At 29.7% G+C, this 23,001-nt stretch overlaps 2 protein-coding genes across 2 annotated transcripts; one reads left to right on the plus strand and one right to left on the minus strand.

Annotated features, from left to right (window-relative positions):
- Window positions 1-1,678: 1,678 nt before the first annotated feature.
- On the minus strand, window positions 1,679-9,137 carry LOC107442509 (single-strand DNA endonuclease ASTE1). Its single transcript, XM_016056095.4, has 2 exons — window positions 8,682-9,137; window positions 1,679-5,110 (listed from the first exon to the last, which is right to left on the minus strand). The coding sequence occupies exons 1-2, from the start codon at window positions 8,837-8,839 to the stop codon at window positions 3,382-3,384; spliced, it is 1,887 nt and encodes a 628-aa protein (XP_015911581.3). The 5' UTR covers window positions 8,840-9,137; the 3' UTR covers window positions 1,679-3,381.
- Window positions 9,138-14,429: 5,292 nt separating this feature from the next.
- On the plus strand, window positions 14,430-19,922 carry LOC122268316 (single-strand DNA endonuclease ASTE1). The gene is made up of 2 exons (XM_087149929.1): window positions 14,430-14,713; window positions 16,940-19,922. Exons 1-2 carry the CDS (start codon window positions 14,553-14,555, stop codon window positions 18,771-18,773), a joined length of 1,995 nt encoding a protein of 664 aa, XP_087006055.1. The 5' UTR covers window positions 14,430-14,552; the 3' UTR covers window positions 18,774-19,922.
- Window positions 19,923-23,001: the final 3,079 nt, after the last annotated feature.

Consider the following 23,001-nt stretch of genomic DNA (forward strand, 5'->3'; position numbering starts at 1 on the left):
TCTGATAAAATTTTTTCTTCTTCTTTTAAGTTTTTATTTTTAAAAAAAAACATATTTTAATCTGATCTATTTTCAGTTTATGCATGAACCAAAATTCAACTTTCCAAACTTCTGCGAATTCAACTGTTTGACATAAGGACTTATTTTTAAGACTATTGATTAAACGATATGATGAAGAAATTTAACTTTTCATTCATTCACTAAATATTTTCCGAATAATTAATAAAATTTGGAATATTGCATAGATTCAAAATTAATAATAGTCTTTAGTTAATTAATATGTTCGCAAATGCTAATAAATTTTATTAAGTCTCGAAACACCCGAAAAAAATTAAAATTAAGTTCCACACCCGAAAAAAATTGGTAACATTGACAAACTCATTGGAAAAAAGGCAAACACAAAATTTCTTTCTACAAAAAGAAACATTTATGTGTTATCTTGTAAAAGTTTTTTTAAAAGCTATTTTTAAAACATATACTTCTGATTCTGTGATAACAGAAAATATACTATTTCGTCAAGAAAAACAAATAAAGGTTCATTAAAGCTTTATTATTTTTGGACAACTCGTTTTCAACATATACTTACCTGACAGATAAACTCAGTAACAGATTAAATACAAAACCTTATATAGGATTCGAAATACTTAAGCAATTAACCAATTTAGAATTTTTTTTTTGTTCCAATAGATTAATACAAATATCCTTCGAATAATTACATCTACTAACAAGATTGTGATGCCACAATAGGTATAACATATTTCCTAGCCTTTAAAATTTCTTATATATATTTTTTTAAATCATTCTTAACCGAATTTCAATTCAATGAAACCAATTATTTAATTTTTATTCGTTTTATAAAAAGAGAATATAAAATAATTTATTTTTTTCTTAAAAATCAATGTAACGGATAACTTTTTTATTTCAATACTAATGTACAACTCATTAATTCACTGTAGAGACTAAATCGAAAACAAAATTTATTTATAACTATATTTCTTACCGTAAAAATGTTTCAGTTATATGGTTATACTAATTCTCAGTCTTTTTAGCGATTAGCATTGATAAATTATTTTTCAAACTTAATATTGTTTTTGGCTATTTTATTTTTCGGTAAATCGCCAACTATGGACCTCTTTACATGCTCCTAACTTTCCGTTGGGAATAATTCCATCACTTTTTAATTTGATTTTTGATTAGGCTGTTCATGGGGGATTTATCTTCCATGGCATGTTCTCACTGATATTAATATACATAATTTATTATTTCACTTAAAAAGTCTTTTAAATGAAATTTTCTTAATTTTGTATCTCGAGTTCTGCAACTGTTACTGAATAAAACTTTAATTATGATCCTGATTTCATCTTAGTCTTTAATTATACCATACAACAACAACCACACTAAATTTCGTCATTATAATAAATATTCAACTATATTGAAATAACATAAAGTATTTCGAAATTTTTTTGTTGTTGCAATTTTTGATGTACTGGATTTAAATGCTTTTTTTTTAAAAAAAATAATAAGGCTTCATTATTCGCTATTCTCCCAAAAAGTCGTATAATGCGGAATAACATGGTTATTCGAAATACGTGGACAAAAATTAAAGAAGAAAGAGAAAGCGTTTTAACAAGCAAATGTGACTGTAGAGAAAAAATAACAACTACAAAATATTTCTCAATTTGAAGTTTATTTAAACTTTATTTTGCCTATTACAAGAGCATATTGAACATAAAATAAACAAACCTATAGCATAGTGAAAAATTATATAACAAAAATCTATAATTATTGATAGGTGATACAATTCGCTGAATTGACAAATTTTTCTTTACAACAATTTTATTCTTTAACAGACAAGGTTCATAAGTGATGAAAAGAAACGATTCAAACATTCATAATTTATTTCTCTGAATCCAACTGAATTATATTCATAATTCTGCAAGCGGAGCAGAAAAATTAAAAACAGGATAAAATGTTAGACACATTCATTAAACCTAATCTTTCGAACAAACCATCAATTGAATATATTTTTATTAATCTTCTGCTAAACTAAAAATACATACATTTTAAGCAAAAACGGATTTTTAATTAAACTGCTAATAAATGTTTATAAGTGCTTCAATTTTGGCATCCAAATATGCATACCATATTTGGATAATAACACATACCATTTATTTTTTTTTGCAAAACACATTTAATGGATGAATTCCTTGACTTGAAGTTTTGGAGCTCGCTGATTATGCATATCCTGACGATATCGTACCAAAACAGACGAATTAATTTAATCTGTTTAATCTTAAGGGAAGAGTGGAGATATTCCAGTTTTCTCTTTTTCCATAAATTTTGTGTTTAATTAAACTGTTTTGAACTCTGCACCAACCGTGTTTTTTATAGTAACTTTGTCATCAAAATAAATATCCGTATGAAATATATGTTTAGTTATTAAGACTTGTGATTGGTGCATTTTTAGCAGAACGATCTAAACCAGATTCAGTAAGAATGTTCTTTAAGTTTCTAAAAATCGGGAATTGTAAATTTATTATTTAAAATTTTACTTTTTTGTTGTGGTTTGTTTTTTAGATAGAATTATTTAAAACATTTATAAAAGAATTACAATGAGAAAAATTTTTTGTTGTTTTCTGTTGCGCAAGATTTTAAAATTTTTTTAAAATCTGATCTAAGATACTTAAGTATCGCTGATCTCAAGCTTGAAATCGATTTATTTCTCCAAGTTACATCTTTTTTTTAATGACATTTTTAGTCCATTTTTTTGTCAAAATGTACAAGCGTAAAAACGTAAATATCAGGGGGTCGCATAAATGTTGCGACTAACTTTTAAGAGAGTTAGGGCTCATCATCAGAATCCTGATGATGTGCCTTAACACCCCTAGAAGTTTGTCGTAACATTTATGTGTCCTTTTTATAATTATTGTTTTTAAACTTGAACATTTCAACAAAAAATAGACTCAAAATGTCATTAAAAAATCTATCTTTAGGAGCAAAACTAATTTCAAATTTGAAACACTCTCACCCGAATTAGGCAATATCAAGCATTTGCATAAATGGAACAAAAAATTTAGTCCTAAGTGTTATTATTAAAATAAAGAATAATGGGGTCACGTGAAAAATATGAAATGGATCGTTCGAAAAGTCGAGGGAAAATCGACTATTTAGTTTTCCAAAGTTAAAGGAATTTGGATTGAGATCTAAAAACTCCATGTCGCGGATTTGACCCAGATTTTAGTATTTTCTCTTTTCATTTTGTATAGAAAATTGCATTTTACACTTTGAAGTAAAAGTGATTCGGCAGAAAATAATCTTTCTTTTCACTCGAATATCGACTTTGATTTGAAAGAAATTTTAAACATCGTAATATAAAAAGGATCAAATATCAATAAATTTACTGAGCAGCATATCAAACAATTTAGATGCCTCAATACCCAGCAATTGCCTGATAAATAAATTTGGTTTTTGCTGAGTTAGTTCTTTAGTTAAGTTGTAAAGCAGTGTACCATTGAACAATTTATGCAGCTTTAGCGGCTCAAAAGGAACGTTTAATAAGTAATTCAGAGCAATGCAATCTGAGATACAAGCCTGAAGTTGGTTGAAGCTGTGAACAATGCTTGAACTGAAGAATTCATCGCTGTTACTTGACTTTTCACAATATTTTTTAAGATTTGAATGAACTAAATTGGCACCCTGTTGAGAAATTGATGCACTCGGGAAAACAGCATCCCTTGATGTTTCAAACAGAATCTCTTTAGCTTGGAAATATATCAAGCTAAGTATAAGCGCGAGTAAAGATTCTTTTTCCGGTTTTGGCGAGCTTTTCAGTAGCCAATAGTTTACGCAAATAAAAAATAATTGTAAATGGCTCGGAACATCCGAGACAAAATCTCCACTTACTTCCAGAACATTCGACATAAAACTTCGAAGTTGATCTTTATTTAATGTATGTATGTCACTCAACTTTAAGACGGAATTGCCATTTTTTAGGTTAAAGAGATATTCCACTGAAATTCTCTGTACGGTTTTTCCATTTCTATCATATTCTTCTATTTGGCGAAGACATTCACGAATGTGCCGCGTGCTGTTTCTTGAATAATGGTGTAAAAGTATGCCGTAAATAACCTGTCGAATATAACGTGAGCATGTGTAACTACTGCTTTTGGAGAAGTCATCGATTTGTGGTAATAATATATTCCGATGTAAAGTAATTATGTTCATTAGAATGGGAGGAAGGCAACCTTTATGGAAAGCCACAACAAATTCACTGGGAAGCATTTCTCCACATGATGTAACCAATCTGGTTTCTTCAATCAAAGCTTCATGAACGTTAGAACTCAAATACTCAAGAATGTTCACCAAATTAGTATGTTTAATTTGGTAATCTTCTATCGAATTTTCAATAATGTATCTCACGGTTTCCCTCTTTTCTAACTCAATCAAATTTAAAACTTCACTTTTTGCTTCATCAAGTGTTTTGGATCGCAGCCAAGAAAAAAGTCCCCGAAACTTATTCCTAAAAGGGATCGTAGCCATATGATGCCTATAGAACTGTTTGAATTCTTCGTAAGGGGACGCATAATCATTCCCCGCCAATGTTGCCAATAACGGCAAGACATTTATGTCTCTTAGATGGAATACCGATAGAAGAGAATTCAAATAATAAATTTTACATGATAAATATTTCACTTTAGATCCATTCCACAAAGTTTTGGTCTTGACACCAACATCGATGTGATTTAGCCTTATGAAACCATTAGGTAAATCATATATATAGAAATCGCTGTCTTCACTTAAGATTGGACAACCGTAATGCACAGCAAGGCTTGCCATTTGGTTGTCACCTTCGTAATCACATTGAGCATAGAGTATGCCCATTTCTGATAGAATGTTCTTGAAAACTTCAAAAGCATTGATGGGTAGAACTTCTGCAGAACTTTCCTTGTTCTCTAAGAATTTTTCAATATTTTCTAATTTATGTTTTTGTCTTTCAAGTAGTTTCTGCAGCATGCGATCTGACTTATCATAGCCTCCATCAAAAATAACGATTGGCTTAATGTTGCATTCTTTCAAACAAGAGAAGTAATTTATGATGGATGCAGCGTACCTGCAAAAAAGCAAAATTTGTTAGAAGAATAATTTAAAGAGATAACGCAAATCTATGATTTCAAACAAATTTCATATACATATTTTTTGATATTTATATTATTTGTCTTATGTATAATAATTTTATATTATTTGTCTTATGAATATAAATTTTATTTAACATCAAACTGTTCAAATGGAAGAAAATTCGCGAGGTTAGTGACACAAAACTAATTCAAATTTTTAAAATCTTCGCCATACGTCTAGATTTAAAAATTTTCAGCTACTTAAAAGCCAAAACAGTGGCCAAATCATCGATCTACTTTTTCTTTTATTTGTAAACAAATTAGTGTTAAAAGAAATATTTTTGCTTAATAAAAATGAAACGTCAGAACTTATTATTTTGTCTATTATTTGTGTTAATTCAGAGATGGATTCGTAAAACTTTTCCTTCCTAAAATTAGTTTTTTATTCTGACCGACAACGAACAAGGTTGTCAGGCCTAAGATTGTTTGTTTAAATCGTGTTTTCCTACTTTGTAATGAAAGTTGTTCAGTTTTATTTTAGAGTTTTTTTCAGTTTTATATTAGAGTCCATATCAATTGAACCACAGTTACTGCTAGCCAAAGAATAAAATGTACTTTTCATTGTAATTTTTTTTTAACTGTAATGAAAATTCATTTGAAATAATGCATTAGAAAATTAGGAATTTAATTGGTGCAATTTAAATACAGCAGTTCGACTGATGGGTATGATCTCAAAGTTTCTGAAAGTATTGAATAGTATATTATTATTTGTAAAGTTTATTAATTTACACTGCTATAGTTTGTCTTACAGAATTATTTTAAATATTGAAAAACAAATTTTTGTCAAAGAATTACACTAGAAAAACTTTTTTTGGTTACATTTATACAAGAACTTGATGTTGCCGAATTCAGGTGTGGGAATTTCAAATCTGAAATTAGATTTGCTCGTAAAGCTACAGATTTTTTCAAAATAACATTTTTAGACGAAATGTACAAGTTTAAAATCGTTATATATAACAAACGGTCGCGAATGTTACATGTTACGACAAACTTCTAGGGGAGTTAAGGTACATTATATGTATTAAAATTGCATAGGAACCCATACCCGGAAATGTGGGTGAAGGCGGTTCGCAGCGCTTCCCTGATATGAATAGCTCAGAAGTAGTTGAAGAAACAGTTTATAACAGATAAACGCCCTTTCTGGATATGGGTTCCTATGCAGTTTTGATCCTGATGATGTGCCATAACTCCCCTAGAGTCGCAACATTTATGTTATTATCTCTGTTATAGATCACATTTGAAAAATTGTACATTTTGATAAAAAATAGACTAAAAATAATGTCCTTTTAAAAAACTGTAGCTTAAGAAAAAAACCGATTGCAGATTTAAAATCAGTGATGCAAAAGCATCTATGGTCTGTGGAAAAATCTCTTGTAACAAAAAAAAATGCTCCGCGGTATTCCTACAAACTAAAAACAGAATTGCTCGAGAAGTACCCAGCAATAAGTGCCGAAAAACGATAGAAAAGGACGATAGAATTGACGCAAATAAAGCACGTCAAAAGTGATTTATTCTAAGAATGCACGATTCGAAACTCGAGAATCGTTACAATATCGTATTGATAATATAAAAATTTTAAAAAAAAGTACGGGGGAATCGGACAACTGATGAAAATACGCTTGAAAAAGATTAAAGAATGAAATGGAATGCTAATATAGAGTCATTTTTAAAATTCAAATTCAAAAGAAATTACTGAAATTCGAAATTATATTATACTAATATAATCGTAATCATGTCGCATCATATTATTATTATTGAAAGTTTTAAAACTTGGAAATGCATAGAAATAACCAGCCAAATAAAAAAAAATGATCGAAAAACTAGATTGTGCGCGTAAAAAATTCAAATGCGCAATGCAAAATTTCTGATTTTTTTTTATTTTTCAAAAAAAAAATATTTAATAAATAAATAAATAAATATATAAATAAATAAAAAAAATTATGATAGCTTTTATTTTATGTTCAGGTTCTGTCGCGGGTAGCAGGTTGCACAACCCCTAGATTGAAGCAACTGGCTGTTAGTGGCGCAGCAGTTCCCAAGAGGTATTCAGTAGAAGGTTAGGGATCTGGAAAATGCTTTTCTTTTAACCAGTTAAGGTATTCGAAACTTGTAATTAAATACTTGTAATTTGTATGAAATTGTTTATTTAATATTCTCATTTGTTTAAGGGGCCGTTCAAAAAGTACGTACACAAAAATGGAGAAATTTTAAACCCCTCCCCCCCTTCGTACATTACCGTACATACGGTCTTACTCCCCCCCCCCTTAGAGTACGTACATTTTATTAGTCTACCCCCCTTTTTCATAAAAATTAAAATAATTATGTTTTAAATAAAATTAAATATTTACTTAAGGAGTGTGTAGGATGAAGTCAAATTTAAATTTGGTGTATGTTTATAAAGTACGTACTTTGTATAATACCCCCCTCCCCATCGTACAAAACCGTACATAATAGCAAATCCCCCCCCCTTCGGGATGTACGTACTTTTTGAACGGCCCCTAAAGAGATATTTAAGTAAAATTCAAACGAAGAAAGAAAGTGCAAAATGTGACAAAAATGCTTTTTTAGTCGATATTTATTTATAAAAATTGCGTTATTGTTACACCCAAAACCTTAAAAATTAAAATAATAGTAACCAAATTCAACAATAATGTAATTATATACGTTTCTCTGATAACCTTTTTCAACGCTTGTTTTTGGTACTTTTCGTTCTCATTTCGAAAAAAATCATAATTAAGCATAATTATTTTCAATTTATGCATACACTAAAATCAAATGCTGATCTGATACTTAATTCCACTCTACGCCTATGAGTTAAATCTTACTTTAAGTCAATATTTATTGATAAAATGATATCAGGAAAATATTTCTTTCCTCGCATTCATTAATATATTTTCCAAATAAATAAAATTCATTAAATATTTTCAAAATTATTAATAATTCATTAAGTGTTTGCGAAGTGATTAATAATTTACTAAATATTTTAAAAATAAATAATAATTAATTCAATATTTTCAAAATAATTAATAATTTATGAAATCATATATGCATACACTAAAATCAAATGCTGAACCGAATTCCACTCTACGCATATGAGTTAAATCTTACTTTAAGTCAATATTTATTGATAAAATGATACGAGGAAAATATTTTTTTCGTCGCATTCATTATATTTATTTTCCCAATAAATATAATTCATTAAATATTTTCAAAATTATTAATAATTCATTAAGTATTTGGAGCTGATTAAGAATTTACTAGATATTTCAAAAATAAATAATAATTAATTTAATAGTTTCAAAATAATTAATAATTCTATAAATATTTATGCATACACTAAAATCAAATGCTGAACTGAATTCCACTCCACGTGTATGAGTTAAACCTTACTTTAAGTAAATATTTTTTTATAAAGCGATACGAGGAAAAGAATTTTTTTCCTCATAGTGTAATGCAAATATAATGTAAAAATTATAATGAACAAATAGTAAATAAAGGAAAACTTACACATCATAATCTCCTCCGTATATGTAAGCAGCTCCACTGTAAGCATACAAGCAATGTAAAAGACTGCATCCATCTATAACAACTGATGTATTACGCAATTCGAAAAATTCACTCAAGTTACATTCTTCAATAAATCTGCTTAAACCACGAACTCCCATCTTAAACTTTAAAAGTAGCACAAGTTAAGAACTTTCTTCAATTCTTCCGTTTAAATACAATCAGGAATCATATCATATTCAGATAAAAACTTTAGCGTCAATCATTAGTTAAGGAACGAAATAAATGTTGGGACGGTAAATAACACAACGGGAAAATAACCTAACCGAAACAATAAATCACTCTATCTTTGTTAGCTGCTTTTAAAATAAGTTTAGGATTTCTTTATCAGGTTTTTTTTTTATCATCATAAGTTCTCAATTTTAATCTCTCCTCTCGCAATTTTTTACTGATTCGACTGAAAATCATTGCTTAAATCAATTGAAAAGGATTTTAACAAGCGGTGTAGATAATAAATAATTCTAATAAAAATGCATTACACCCACTCACGAGTTCATGACGCGCTACGGGAAAATTCCCATTTGAACAGGTGTATATCGTTTTTTTCCACCAAGGACACTTATCAAAATCGAACGTAGTCTAACTTGTATTAAATGAATTGAACTTGTTTAATAATTCAGTTAACTGCCTTTTCATTTTTGAAGCAAAACATCTCCAAGGAGAAAAAAATACCATAAAATTCTTTCTTAAGAAGAATCTGAGGATAATTAATTATTGACTATGTCAAACATCATCTATCAAAAAGTACCTCATGATAGAATCAAGTTAACAAGTCTTTGATTTTAGCTTTTAATATTTATAATGGTAGTTACGCTTCATTACTCCCCTTCCAGAATTTTATCTGTGATAAAATTCGATGAACGAACACCACTAGTTGATTTATGCTGTTATTATTTTCATTTTGTTTTATCATTTTATTTTCTTCTTCGTTTTAATATCATTTGGCTCATTTCCCCCCCCCCTTCAGTTTTTTGTTTATTGACCAAGAAACTATTATTTACTTCACCGGATTATTTTTATTATTTTGCAGCTCTTTATTTTAAGCTAATCAATTGATTAATGTGAACCATCCATCGATGTTGGTGAGTTCTTATCACGTTCGCGGGTCACCATTGAAGGGGTATAACCAAGGGCTCCGGCCGAAAATATAAAAGGGGGTGTAACCCAGTTTAACAAATTACTCCCCCGCCAAAAATTTTTTTAAATATTCTGTTATTACATTTTGTTTTGTTATTCATATACTTTCATCTGTTAATTTTTTTCAAGATACATTTTTTCACTGTTATCAAGATATTTTTAAAAAAGTACGAATTTCTTGTACTTGCAAATTTTGCCACGAGAAACTGTACTGATGGCACTGGCACAGCAACGGACTTTACAACATAAATAACTACAAACAGTAGTTTCGTATACTAGCATGTTTGTGCACGCTATTTATTTCGTTGATGAAGTTTTGCAGTTGCGAGGAGTCAGTTTGTGTTATACACCTTTGTTAAACTAAATAACTAATAAAAAATATAATATCATTTACATTCCATTAAATGAAATTTAAAAATATAGCTTAGATATCTGACAAGTTTGTGCATGCTCAGTGTGCATAAGAAAAGAATCAAAGATGACTCAGAATTCATTGAAAAAGTTATAAGCAGAATTTGGACAGCAAACAAGACGATTACAATTCTTGTTTGATTAAACAATTTTGTAATTGTTATGAATCAATAATTACGTAATTATTTGTTTTTGAATAAAAAAAATTTTAACAAAAAAATTTATAACAAAATTGTTTTTCTGTATCTCTTTTATTGTTTAAAAAAAAAGCCAGGAGGGTGCAAATGCACCTTCTTGCACCCCGCTGCCAGCGCCCCTGGATATAACTATCGACTAAGTCTACCTTCATCTATCGAAAGATATCTCAAGATAAAGTCCTAGTCCTGTCGATTGGTGGGGGTGCCTGAGGCCGAGATGGCCCTTTACCCCTTCATCATGGGATGCGGATCCTTGAGGTCCTTGTTTCCTAAAATTGAAAGTTAAGAATTAGTAGTGAGCACATTGTTTGAGTAAAATCATATAAAATGATACATATTGCAGTACATAAGATAATAAAGTAATAAAATAAAGATAAAATGCTAAAAGGTGTACTTCGATTAAGAAGTTTGTCGAAAATTAATTGTACTCCCCATGTACAATTCTATTTCTCTCTTCACATTCTCTACATATTTACATTGCATTCTCATTTCATCCATTCCATTACATAGTGCCCCTTTTCAAAGCTTGGTAAGTTTTAAAATAAAGCAAATTGATTTTTGTTAAAGCTTTTATTATATTTACAAGTCATGTCCAAGTTATTCTTGTTTCTATCTATCATTATCTATAGAGCCATTTCTCAAATTAAAAATAAGTTAACGTGTCTTATATACTAGTGATTTGGTATTTAACATTTATAGTGGTAGTTACGCCACAAATCTGAAACAAGAAGATGCATATATTGAACTAAGTACGAAATGTATTGTTTATGCGCATAACACTAAACTACTTTAAACACTTCATATTATACGCATGAATTTTAACTGCGTTTTTCTCGAATTTGTATTCATCGTTGTTGTTGTTAATTTACTTCGCACTAGAGCTGCACAATGGGCTATTGGTGACGGTCTGGGAAATGTCCCGGAGGATGATCCGAAGACATGCCATCACAATTTAGATCCTCTGCAGAGGGATGTCATCCCCACTTCGGTAGCCCGACGACCTGCACGCGAAGTCGAGCACTTTACGGTAGCACAGTTTAACGAGGACCAATACCGCACACCCTCGGTCCCTACGCAGACTGATCCAAGTGGTCACCCACCCGCACACTAACCGCAGCCAGTGATGCTTGACTTCGGTGATCTGCTCGGAACCGTGTCTTAACGATCAGTCCACTGCGGGACTTTGTATTCATCGAACAGGATGGAGACATAATTATCCAGTTATTCAATCAATGTGGAATTTTATTTGTTACTTTGAAATTTCTCAGGGTATGTAATTAATTGAGAATATTTAATAACTTAATGATAAATTGATAAAATGATAATTTGTTTAATAACTTAATGATAAATTTTCTTCTGGAAATTTTTCACAAAAAACCTTTAAATTATTGATCTGATTTATATTTCTCAGGTTAATTGGCATCAGATTTCAAAATTGTTTTTCTATTTTTAAATGATTTATCATTAGATTTGGCCATTTTGAACGTCATGAAAGATATTTGCCGATAGAAAGATTACAGGCTAGTTTTCAATTCAGAAGCTTCTATTTAAATTATTAAATATTTATTTAAAGGGCCTCTGATGTAATAATTGAAGTAAAATATAAATAAAACAAAGTAAACTAAAAAATAAATTAAAATTATGTTTAAAATATAGTCCTTAAAATATGTACAATAAAAACTAACAAAATATTTTGTTCTGAGTTTTTAGTGAAAGAAATCACAGTAAAAGATATACCTTCAGGGATGGACAAAATTATGGAAACTCTTCTATTCTAACACATTTTTTGATTTGTCTCAAAAAAATACTGAGAGAATTTTATAAATTTAGAAGTGTTTAAGTTAAGAGATTTCTCATATTTATTAATGAAGTTTAAAGCCTTTGGAGGTTTGTGGCATTAATTGTTAAATTGCATGCCTTAAATTTATCCCATCCATAGTAACGATTTAATAACACAAAGAAATTTTTTGAATTTTTTTAAAAACTATTTGGAGTGAAGTTTTGCCTTCCAATTTAAAAAATATGGTTCAGTATTCAGAGCTTTACATTACTATTTTAAAGAAACATATTAAAAAAAAAAAGCTTAAAAAGTGTCGTAAAGAAATCCCACTTTACCTTACATTGAAAGTTTATTTATTTCTCTTTGTTTCTCTTTTACTACCATATTAATTTTTTTCCCTTTAGACGTATCAGCATACAAAATAAAAAAGAAATCAATGCTCCTTGAAAAAACACAAAAAGTAATAATTTTTAAAAGAGTTATCTTGCTAAGCTACAAATTGTGATTGCAGGAGATCATGCACTGTGAGTAAAAATACCCCATCCAAGATAACTTTTGATTTAATGAGCGAATTAACACTTACTATGAGTCAATCTTAAAGTTGCGAATGGGAAACTCTAAATTAGATACTGCAGGTGATATTTAAATTTACGAAATCAAACACAAAAACGTACTCTCTCTGTGAATAAACACACCTTCCTGACCACCAAAATATAGAGGGGTATCGGGAAAATATGGGGCCAATAACTTAGTCAGGAAATTGGTAGACAGTTTGGACCCCTTTATGCCAATTTTATTTTTTGCGTATTTCGCTCTATCTCGAAAACTTTTTAAGCGAATTGAAAATTTTTGTAGCACTATTTTAAAATTCTCTTATCCATAGGAAATTCCATAAATGAATGCTTTTTAATAATTATTCATTTATATTCTATTTTAAAATGTCAGAGAAATTTTTGAATTGCAAGGCAGAAAATATTTTACGTAATTTTTTAGAACATAATTTTAAATAGCGAATTACAAAATTTGTGCGAAATAGAACGAATAATTACTGAGAAATCTTTAAATCCTGAGAAACCATTAAAAGAAGATAAGTGCGATATATAGGTGTGTTATCAGAGGTACTTTTCCCGATTTTTAACGTTTCCTTTTTTTCTTTATCCTCACATTCTCTACACTGAAGTCAGATCCTACTAAATGGAAAACATTTGTTTGTAATCGCATTTCTAAAATTCAGGAATTGGCATCAGGAGCAACTTGGCAGCATGTAAAAAGTCAAGAAAATCCTGCTGATTGTGCTTCTCGAGGTGTTTCTGCATCAAAATTGAAAAATCGTGATCTGTGGAGGACTGGACCACAATGGTTAAGACAAGATTTCTCAAAGTTCCCATCTATTGCCTCAACGCAAACTGAAAAAGATCTAAAATGTGAAGAACGATCAGCTGTAGTTCTCAATAACATCACAGTTTCTAACAAAAACAATTATTTTCTAACAATTATTGAGAAATTTCAATCATTTACACGTCTAATTCGAGTAATCTCTTGATGCTTGCAATTTAATAACAACTGAAGGTCAACTAAATTTTCTGGCGTACTTTCATCTAAAGAAATAGGTCCATAAAGACTTATTAAGATTATTCAAGAATCAGAATTTTGCCAGAAGCTTAATCATCTAAAAAATCAAGCCCCTCTCCCTAAGAACAGCAAACTCCATCAGCTAAGTATATTTTTAGATACAAATAACATTCTTAGAGTTGGTAAAACGATTAAAAAATTCAAATTTAAATCAAAAGCACTCAATGCTGTTTGGAAAACAATTGTTTCAGAAGATCACAACCTGCCTAATATCTTATCTAAATAAGGCTTAACATGTCATAATTTATGTGCATTTGTAGCATTCATATTATTCTATATCTATTATTGCTATAGTTTCTCAATAATCTAATTTTTATGTATATATAATATTGATCTGACTGAATTATTATCATATTTTTCTAGTTCTTTTATGCTAAATTATGATTTGAAGAATAATTTTTAAATTATCGGTTCGTATTTTATCAGAAACTGACAGATTTCATATCTCTTTAACAATAACAATAATCAACGAAAGATAAAAGCTACGATGACTTTAATGAAATAAATTTGCATCACGTCAACGATAATCAAATAATTAGATGATAATGCGTTTAACATGACAGTTTTTCCATGTATATTTAGAAGTTTATTTTAAAAAAAATTTCTATATTACTTTCGGGGTCTACTTATTATTTCCTTTTCTGTTCGTAAACAAAGATGGGTGTGAAAAGTTTATCGACATTCATGGATGCTAATCCGCACCTCACAATGCCCTACAAACTTCATGATTGTACAATTCTTATTGATGGAAATAATTTACTCCATTTTCTGTACTCTTTTAACAAAATTAGTTATGTCTTTGGTGGAGACTACATCACGTGAGTATATTTTTTTCCACACTGAGTATATATATATAGTTTTTTTATTGAACGCTAACCATTTCGGGTAACTACCTGGTCAGACTTTTTAAATAAGTAAAATTTCGAGATTTCAAAATCGTACTGTCAAAGATCATGATAATATATAATTTTAAACGCATATTGTACAAATTATACTGGCTTTAGTTTTCACCTCTTTTGTGTACATATTTTCACCTCTTATATTTTAACTTAATAATTTAAGAAAAAAAATTTTTTCTTCTCTAATTGGGAGTTTTTGTTCAATTCCGTAACTTAACAAACCAAATTATTTAAATAATCTATCTTAGGCTGTCCTTTATATCATCTTCATACCTATATTAGGTTATATAATTGGGTATGTCTACATGAGTCTATTTTTTAAGAAAAAAACTAAAAGTTTATTAGAGTATTCATAAATTGCACTGATCAAAATAATTAAATATATTTGTAAATCAGAATAATTAATAAATTATTTTAATTATAAAAAATCAATTTGTTTAAGTTATTTGTCAAAAAAGGTCACAAATTAAACAAACTCAAATTAAAACTGTGTGAAAATTAGAATAATTGTATAACAGTCATAGTATACATTGTGTAAAAATAATAAATGCCTAGAAGCTATTTTTAATAAAAATACAAATTTTTGTATCCGTAAATTTTTTGAAAAATGCTTCATGAAAAATGTTTTATGAAAATTATCTCATACCCCATTTTGGATCCTGTGTTTTCATTTTTATCTATGTTTAAACAAATATTTCTCGTAAAGTAATTGAGATACCGGTTTAGAAAACGTGATACATATTATCATTTAACATTTATAATAGTTAAAAGATGATAATATTTTTTAAAGAATATAAAAAAATATCACTTTTCACCTATTTTTTTTAATTAGATCTGAAATTTATACAGTTTCAGTAAAAACAGAAACACAATTTCATAAATTCTACGAGCAAGTCTTGAACAATTTAATTTTGTATTAGTTTCTCGTTATGTATTGGTTTCCAAACGTAATATAATATAATATAATATTAATGTTTAATATTAAGTCTATTCTACATAACACACTACATGTTAATACTAATTTTTTTATTATATAAAAGCATATAGTTTTTACTTTTCATTCAAATATTATTCTCAATTAATTTAATAAGTAATGAAATATTAAAATAAGAAAATAATGAACTGCAAAATTAGACAATTTAAAAAAAATATTCTTTCATAGATAAAATAAAATCTATTCTGACCTATTTCGTAAATCTGAAGTATGCTTCTCATCGAAGCTTTTCCTCTATTTACCCTTCTTTTAAACCATTATATATCGCCAATTCCAACATTATTCATATTTTGGGGAGAATAATGAAAATAAAAAATAATTAAAATAAAGAACAATGAAAATAAAAATAATGAAAATTAAATAAATGAGAATGAGAAGAAAAAAAAAGCTTTTGGAAATGCAAGAAAATTTCACCCCAGCGCAATCAAATCAACTCACACATTAAAATGTTCGGCTTTTAAGAAAAAGCTTTTAACATTAAAATTTTGTCAAACGTAATGCAAAAGTTGCATTTAGCGCATACGTTATTTTTTTACGTTGATTTTCCCATATTTTCTTAAAAGTTCTCTATTGTTTTCTTCAGAGAGTTCCGTAATGACTGTTCTCAATACACAATTTTGTAATTTTTGTTAAATGTAAAGTCCAATAATATGCATATTAAGGATTTGGACATAAGAAAAATAATCCACTTCATATTTATAGTTATTGACAGGGATGGTTGAAATAAATAAGAACCTATTTGTTTGCGTCTTGGGACACAAATGCTTTCATCTTTTATGATGAACTTTACAAATTCTAAAATAAAGTAGTCTCTTAATTTTTAATAAAGAATTTGTAAACTATGTAAACGAATTTTTAGTGGTTTGGGGAACACAGACATCTATAAAAAGGCCCGGTTTGGTGCCCCGATTGTAAATGTTAGGGAAAAAACTCAAGGTAAATTTTATTATGACTGTTTTTGGAAGCTTTCGAACAACTTCATAACTGCTGAGAATGCGTAACAGTTATTCATGATTGTATGATTAATTTTTCCTGTGCTTAGTAAGTTCCCTCTACACTAATCATGAAAATGGCACAATATGTCTATATGAAGAAAGACCCAGTTGTATGATAATCAAGCAAAATAATATTTTTTTTCTTTTCTATTACAGATACAGCTCTAAAGTTATGGCTTACTTTTCATCATTTAAAAAATGCAATATTAAGCCTATCGTTGTTCTTGATGGAGGTAAAGATGATTCAGATTTACCAACTCAGATAGAAAGATGGAGGCAACGGGTTTCCCGAGTGAAATTCGCATCGGCTGGTAATACTGAAAAGCCATTTCTCCCTATAAATGCCAAAGGGGTTTTTAAAAACACCCTCTTAAAGCTCGGTATTCCACTTGTCCAGTGCGAATTTGAAAGCGATGGTCACATGGCTTCACTTGCGAATCATTTCAACTGTCCTGTTCTTAGCGAAGATAGTGATTTCTATATATTTGATGTAAAATATGGCTACATAAGAACGTCAAGCCTAGGCAGTTGCAGTGTACTGACATCTGAGGATAATAAAACCAAATACTTAAGTTGCAAGATTTATCATATAAATAAATTCCTTTCATTTTATCCATCCATTAGCGAAAGCAATTTACCGTTACTAGCTTGTTTGGCTGGTAATGACTTCATAAAATATGAAGATTTAAGACCCATAGCATGGTACTTTTATCCCCAACCAGGGAAGAAGATTGAACAGATTCTAAAATACTTAGGCACTCGCGAATATGTTGAAGTTCTTGGAGACATATTAAATTTAATTAATAAAGAAAAACAAGAAGAGTTTAAAAGATTGTTGGATTGTTCTGTGAATTCTTACAAAATCAAATTTTCCAACTTATCTTATTTATTTGACAACAATAACATGCTGTCGGATACCAAACTACTTCCAACATCGCAATTAGTGGCTCCTTGTGGAACGCCTTTTCCTAAAGAATATGTGCACGAACACAGCCAAGGGCGCTTGCCCTCTTTTTTCCTTTACGTTATCAATTTACATCGATCATTCATGCCTACTCAAGTAGGTGATTTTGTTGACAGAAGTAGCTATAACTGCAGTTGCTTTGTTCGTCAAGTTATTTATGGCATACTTTTTCAACACGAAACTGCGACTACAAACATGAAGGATCATAAATTACTATGTTTACTTGATGTCGATGAATATGATGTAGATAAAGGATTTGAAATATTCTTCAGAACTAAACCAATGTTTGCTCTTCCAAATGGAAAACCTGTTCCACATTTACATCAAATTAAGCATATGGATAAAACAGCGCGACTGGAGTTCTTAGCAGAAGTTATTGGAATTAAAACATTCTATTTGAAACATTTTCCAGAGGAATTACAACTGTTGTTTGCTATCATATGTTATTGGCTGCGAAACTGTTCTCCTAAGCCTACTAAAGAATTCTTTTTAGCCTTGTTGTTATGTATCGCTCATTTTTATGTGTTGCATGAATCAGTTTTAACATATCCTATTTTACAGGACAAAATTGATGCTGATCTTTCAAACATGTATTGTTTTCTTAGAAATATCACATCGAATTCAGTTCAGAATCAAGCCAAATTTGCACAAAAAGTTCCACGCGACACGCCGACACACCATCAACATAATTTCGATGTGCATGTGATTCACAGCTACAACCAACTACAACTTTGCTTCAAGTACTTGAATTCATTAAATCAACTCATGGAATCACCTTTGAAATCTATTAAAACTGAGAGCATCTTTGAAGGTTCAATGTTATGTAGTTTAGCAAAAGAAATTGAATCTAATCCTGAAGGCGACATTTTTATAGAATTGTTTCTAGGAAAGGAAACTGCAAGTCAAAATGTATTCAATATACTGCTGAAAAAAGTTCTACAAAACATTCCACCAGGTTTTCCTTGGAGGGAAACTCCTAATTGGAATTCAGAAAAATCAAAATTTTACCGTAAACTTGGATTTTAAAATTATTATTAATATTTATTGCTAACGAACACGAATGTATATTCGTTTTTTTAAAAAAAGGTGAAATTTGAAAACCTAGAACTCAAACTAACTCTCTCATATAATTTAATCAAATACTGTTTAGATTGCTATAAATTTTATTGTTGAACCTTACTAACTTTCAAATTTGCTGTCATCTTAATTGTGCTGCTAATTTTAACCATCTTATAATACCCCTTACTCGATATCTTATTTTAAATTACTTACACGATATTATGTTTAAATTTTAATGGGGACAAGATCAAATTCAACTACTTAATATGGTTGCAACAAATTTTCACCGCATTATGGTACAAAGTTATGGTTCAAAGTTGAACGATTTTTTGAGAGTGTGGAATTAATTTCTGTTGCTTTACTGATATTTTTCAAATATTTTTATGGTCTGACGCAATTGTTTTAAACCTTGAAAGTGACAAATAATTTTAAATTTAATTAAATCTTTATAATCTTTATATGTAAATCAATATCAATGGAAATAAATTGTGAAAAATCCTTTTTAAAAGAAATGTTCAAGGGGAATGCTTTTTTTATATTCAGACGCATAACTTTCGGATGAAAATTATTTTCCATCATTATTTTATTTATAATTGACGTTGAACTACCAATCCATTTTTGAGTTTATGACTATCACTGTTCATCTCCGTAGGCTTGCTACCTTGAACTCAATGTAGAAGACAAGCGAACTCCTGGATCTTGGAAAATTAGCTTTTGTGAAGGGGTTTTTGAGGAAAATATAACCCTTATTTGCGTTTAATAGAAATGAAAATCAGGAAAATCTGTCTCGATTAACCAGACGGCAAGGTGATTCTAATCCATGATCCATCAAACGGACGCTTATTTCAACAGTCAGCATTGTGGCTGGTGCAAAACGGGAGTAGAATTCGACCCAGAAGGCGAGCACTCTATCCTCAGAGCCAACGCGGATCAAAATTTTATAGCGGCAGTATTTTTTCTCATTGCGAAGTTAAGTGAGTGACAGACCTAAAAAAATTTCATATTTTTGTATATTTATGAAAAATTATAAAACGCTTATGTTGTATCTTTACTCCAGCGCCATCTACAGTAACATTTTGTAACCACTCAGAGTAGAAATAAACCATCATGTCATAAGTTGTGGTGGTGCTCTCTCTCTTGTCGTATTCAATGCTAGCATATTCCAGATGTAGAAAATTTACTAATTTTGGGTCTTACCAGCAATAATACAGTCCACATTAATTAGAAGGGAAGATTCATGGAAATTACCCCCCTTTTGTTACCCCGCATCGACAACAGCCAGGTCCGGACTGGGATCGAAAATCGGCCCAGGCATTTCAGAGATATTGGCCCACTACTTCACATAAACACCGCGTGAGCGAAGAGTACGCGGCTCCTAATGTATCATTTTTAGACATTTTTTACTTATAAATTCTCATGAACGTAAGTTAATTTATCGAAGTAAGAAAGTAGATAAAAATTGCTTAATAATCCTTTATAGAATATATTTCAATTTAAAATACATGGTTCTTATGAGGAAACATTGGTTGATAAAATCAAAAGTAATGTGAAAGATGAAGAGTAAATAAAAATATTTATTATACTACACATACATGAATGATTTATATAAAAAAAATTTAAAAATAGATTTAATGCTTCTTCAAAAGTCCTGAAATTAAAATTTAATTTAACTTTTAAAGAGGATCACTATTTCCTGCCACTTGATCGATTATATCGTCACTATCTAATTTCATTAATAGATCTTTTTCTATTGCCATTACCATGAAGGCATTCAAATTATCCGAAGATAAAGTACTCCTCATTCGATTTTCAATTACTTTTAATGTGGAGAATGATCTTTCACAAGCAACCTGACCTTTTGACAATGTTAGTAAAAATTTTAATGCTAGACTAATTAAATTGTAAGAATTGGTCAATAAATTTAATCTCTGTAGCATCTTGTAGCAACAAATAACACAATTTTTGAGCGCACTGCGTGTCTCACATTTTAGACTTACTTCTTCTGTTTCCAAAGTAAAGTCGTTATTATCTTCATTTGAATGATCTTCTGTGATTATTTTATAATCTTCTAAGTCTGAATTTTTCAGTTTTTCCCAATGTAAAGCTAAATTTCTTAGTTCAATCCGCAAATTTGAAATAAAAATAGCTGTTTCGTCAAATTTTAGCAAGAGTTTTCTTAACTGATTTAGTTCGCCAGATTGAAGCTTGTTAAGACGTTTTTCAGGGAAACGTTTCGGATCTAGATAGGAAAAATCGGCGTACAATTTTCCATTTGCCGGAAATCGGCGTTCCATTGACGCTACAACCGTGCGAAAATAATTTTATGGACGTTTATCTTAAATGCAGTGGTTTCATCATCAAAAACTGTTTCATTCGACGCTGTCTCACCCGGCATCAATTTTTTTTTCTTCAATCTTTTTTATGGAAACTTTGTTTAAATTTCAGTTCAGTTTCTTCAAGTTCCTTATCTGCGCGAATAATGAAATCATCTGTAACTTTTTTTTAGTTCTCAACACGTTTGTAATACCATTCCAAAAGCTTTTAGGATGCATAAACCAAAGGTTTGCAAATATTGGGAGAGCGGTGTAGTTAATTCAAATATTCTTGAGAATATTTTGACGGTGATTACTGTTTCATATTTGCAAAATGATTCTAAAAATATTTTTACCTTTGCACGGATATCTGGCTTGAAATTTGAATTTTGTTGTATAGTTTCTAAACTTGTAATCAATGTGACATGTAACGGCTTAATAGTTGAATCTGAGTTTGAAAATTAACCAAAAATTTTCTTTAATGCAGAATCTTTGAACCACCAGCGTGTTTCTCCAATAGTTGCGAGCCTTTTTTTTATTTCCGTGCTCGTTACTTTGTTCCCAGATGTTCATGCGTTGGTATGATTCACGTAAAAATACTGCGAAGCTATTTAGTAGGCTGAAAAATAATGCACTTAGTGCCTTCGTGGTATCTCCTAAAACTAAATGTAAGACATGTGCATAACACCAAACATGAATTTGACCAGGGGACTCTTTGGAAAGCCATGAAGAAAATCCTTTATATTCACATTGCATATTTGCAGTCCCGTCTGTTGAATTACCGATGCACTTTGTTATATCTATATTACAAGACTTTAAAACTGAATCCACTAAAGAAGACACCTTCTGTCCAGTTGAAGATTTACATTCACTCTACAACAGCAAGAAGTCTTTCATGTACACGATATTTCATATATTTTTTAAATGAAAACCTATATCTTATTTGGCATCATTGGAGAGAATTTTTGAAAAGAAATAACTTTTACTTAAAATATTTTTTAATATCTCCTACTATTTTCAAGATAATAGATAAGAAAAAATACATATTAAATAGATTTTGACACATTCACTAAAAAAATTTTTTTCGTCATAATGTCTTTTACCTTCATTAAAATACCTTTGTGCTTTTCTTCCCATGTTTTCGAAAAATTGAAACGATTTTGATAATTTAAGTGAATTATTTTTGATAAAAATTATAAATTGAAGTAAATAATAGAATTTTTTTCGTATCTATTATCTTGAGAACAGTAGGAGATATAAAAAAATTTCAAGTAAAAGTTACTTTTTTTCGAAAACCCTCTCCAATGATGCCAAATAAGATATAGGTTTTCATTTAAAAAATCAAAACTGTGTTCAAATTCCGGTACTTTCGTGAATTAAAAATATCACTATTGAATTCCTTGGGGTCGATTTAGTCATTAGATTTTTTATTTCAAATTGATTATTTTCATTCTCGAAAAAAATGGGTGGCACGCATGATCTGAATCACTCTGTATATTAAAACAATATTATTACTACATATATCATATATATGTTATTAAATATTATTATTATTTGCGCAATATTATTTGAAATTCATGCAATGTATAAAAAGAAATTTTGCGCTTCTGGCTCGGTCCAACCGGCCCTGAGGCCAGACCGGCCCACCGGGCATTTGCCCGGTCTGCCTACTGGCCAGTCCGGAGGCCTGACAACAGCTTATATCTAACGAGAGATCTGGTCAGAATTTGTTTCTTCCGAATAGGAATGATCGTAAAATTTTCGGAATTCTTCAGCTTTTCATGCTTTAAGGGGGATTTCCCCACTATATATTAACATGGAATCATATCTCGTGATTTGATTAAAAAAAGGAATACACTTACATAATTTTTTTTATTTTTGTT

This window comes from Parasteatoda tepidariorum, chromosome 8, assembly GCF_982258835.1.
Source record: "Parasteatoda tepidariorum strain Cologne lab strain chromosome 8, Ptep-v5.0, whole genome shotgun sequence".
Lineage (NCBI taxonomy): Eukaryota > Metazoa > Arthropoda > Arachnida > Araneae > Theridiidae > Parasteatoda > Parasteatoda tepidariorum.

Bases quoted from the DNA above. Each gene is read 5' to 3' on its own strand.
- LOC107442509 (XM_016056095.4), bottom strand. From the start codon at position 8,839: ATGGGAGTTCGTGGTTTAAGCAGATTTATTGAAGAATGTAACTTGAGT. The intron at 5,111-8,681 runs GTAAGTTTTCCT...GCTTTTTTGCAG, and splicing joins TACGGAGGAGATTATGATGT to GTACGCTGCATCCATCATAA.
- LOC122268316 (XM_087149929.1), top strand. From the start codon at position 14,553: ATGGGTGTGAAAAGTTTATCGACATTCATGGATGCTAATCCGCACCTC. The intron at 14,714-16,939 runs GTGAGTATATTT...TTTCTATTACAG, and splicing joins TTTGGTGGAGACTACATCAC to ATACAGCTCTAAAGTTATGG.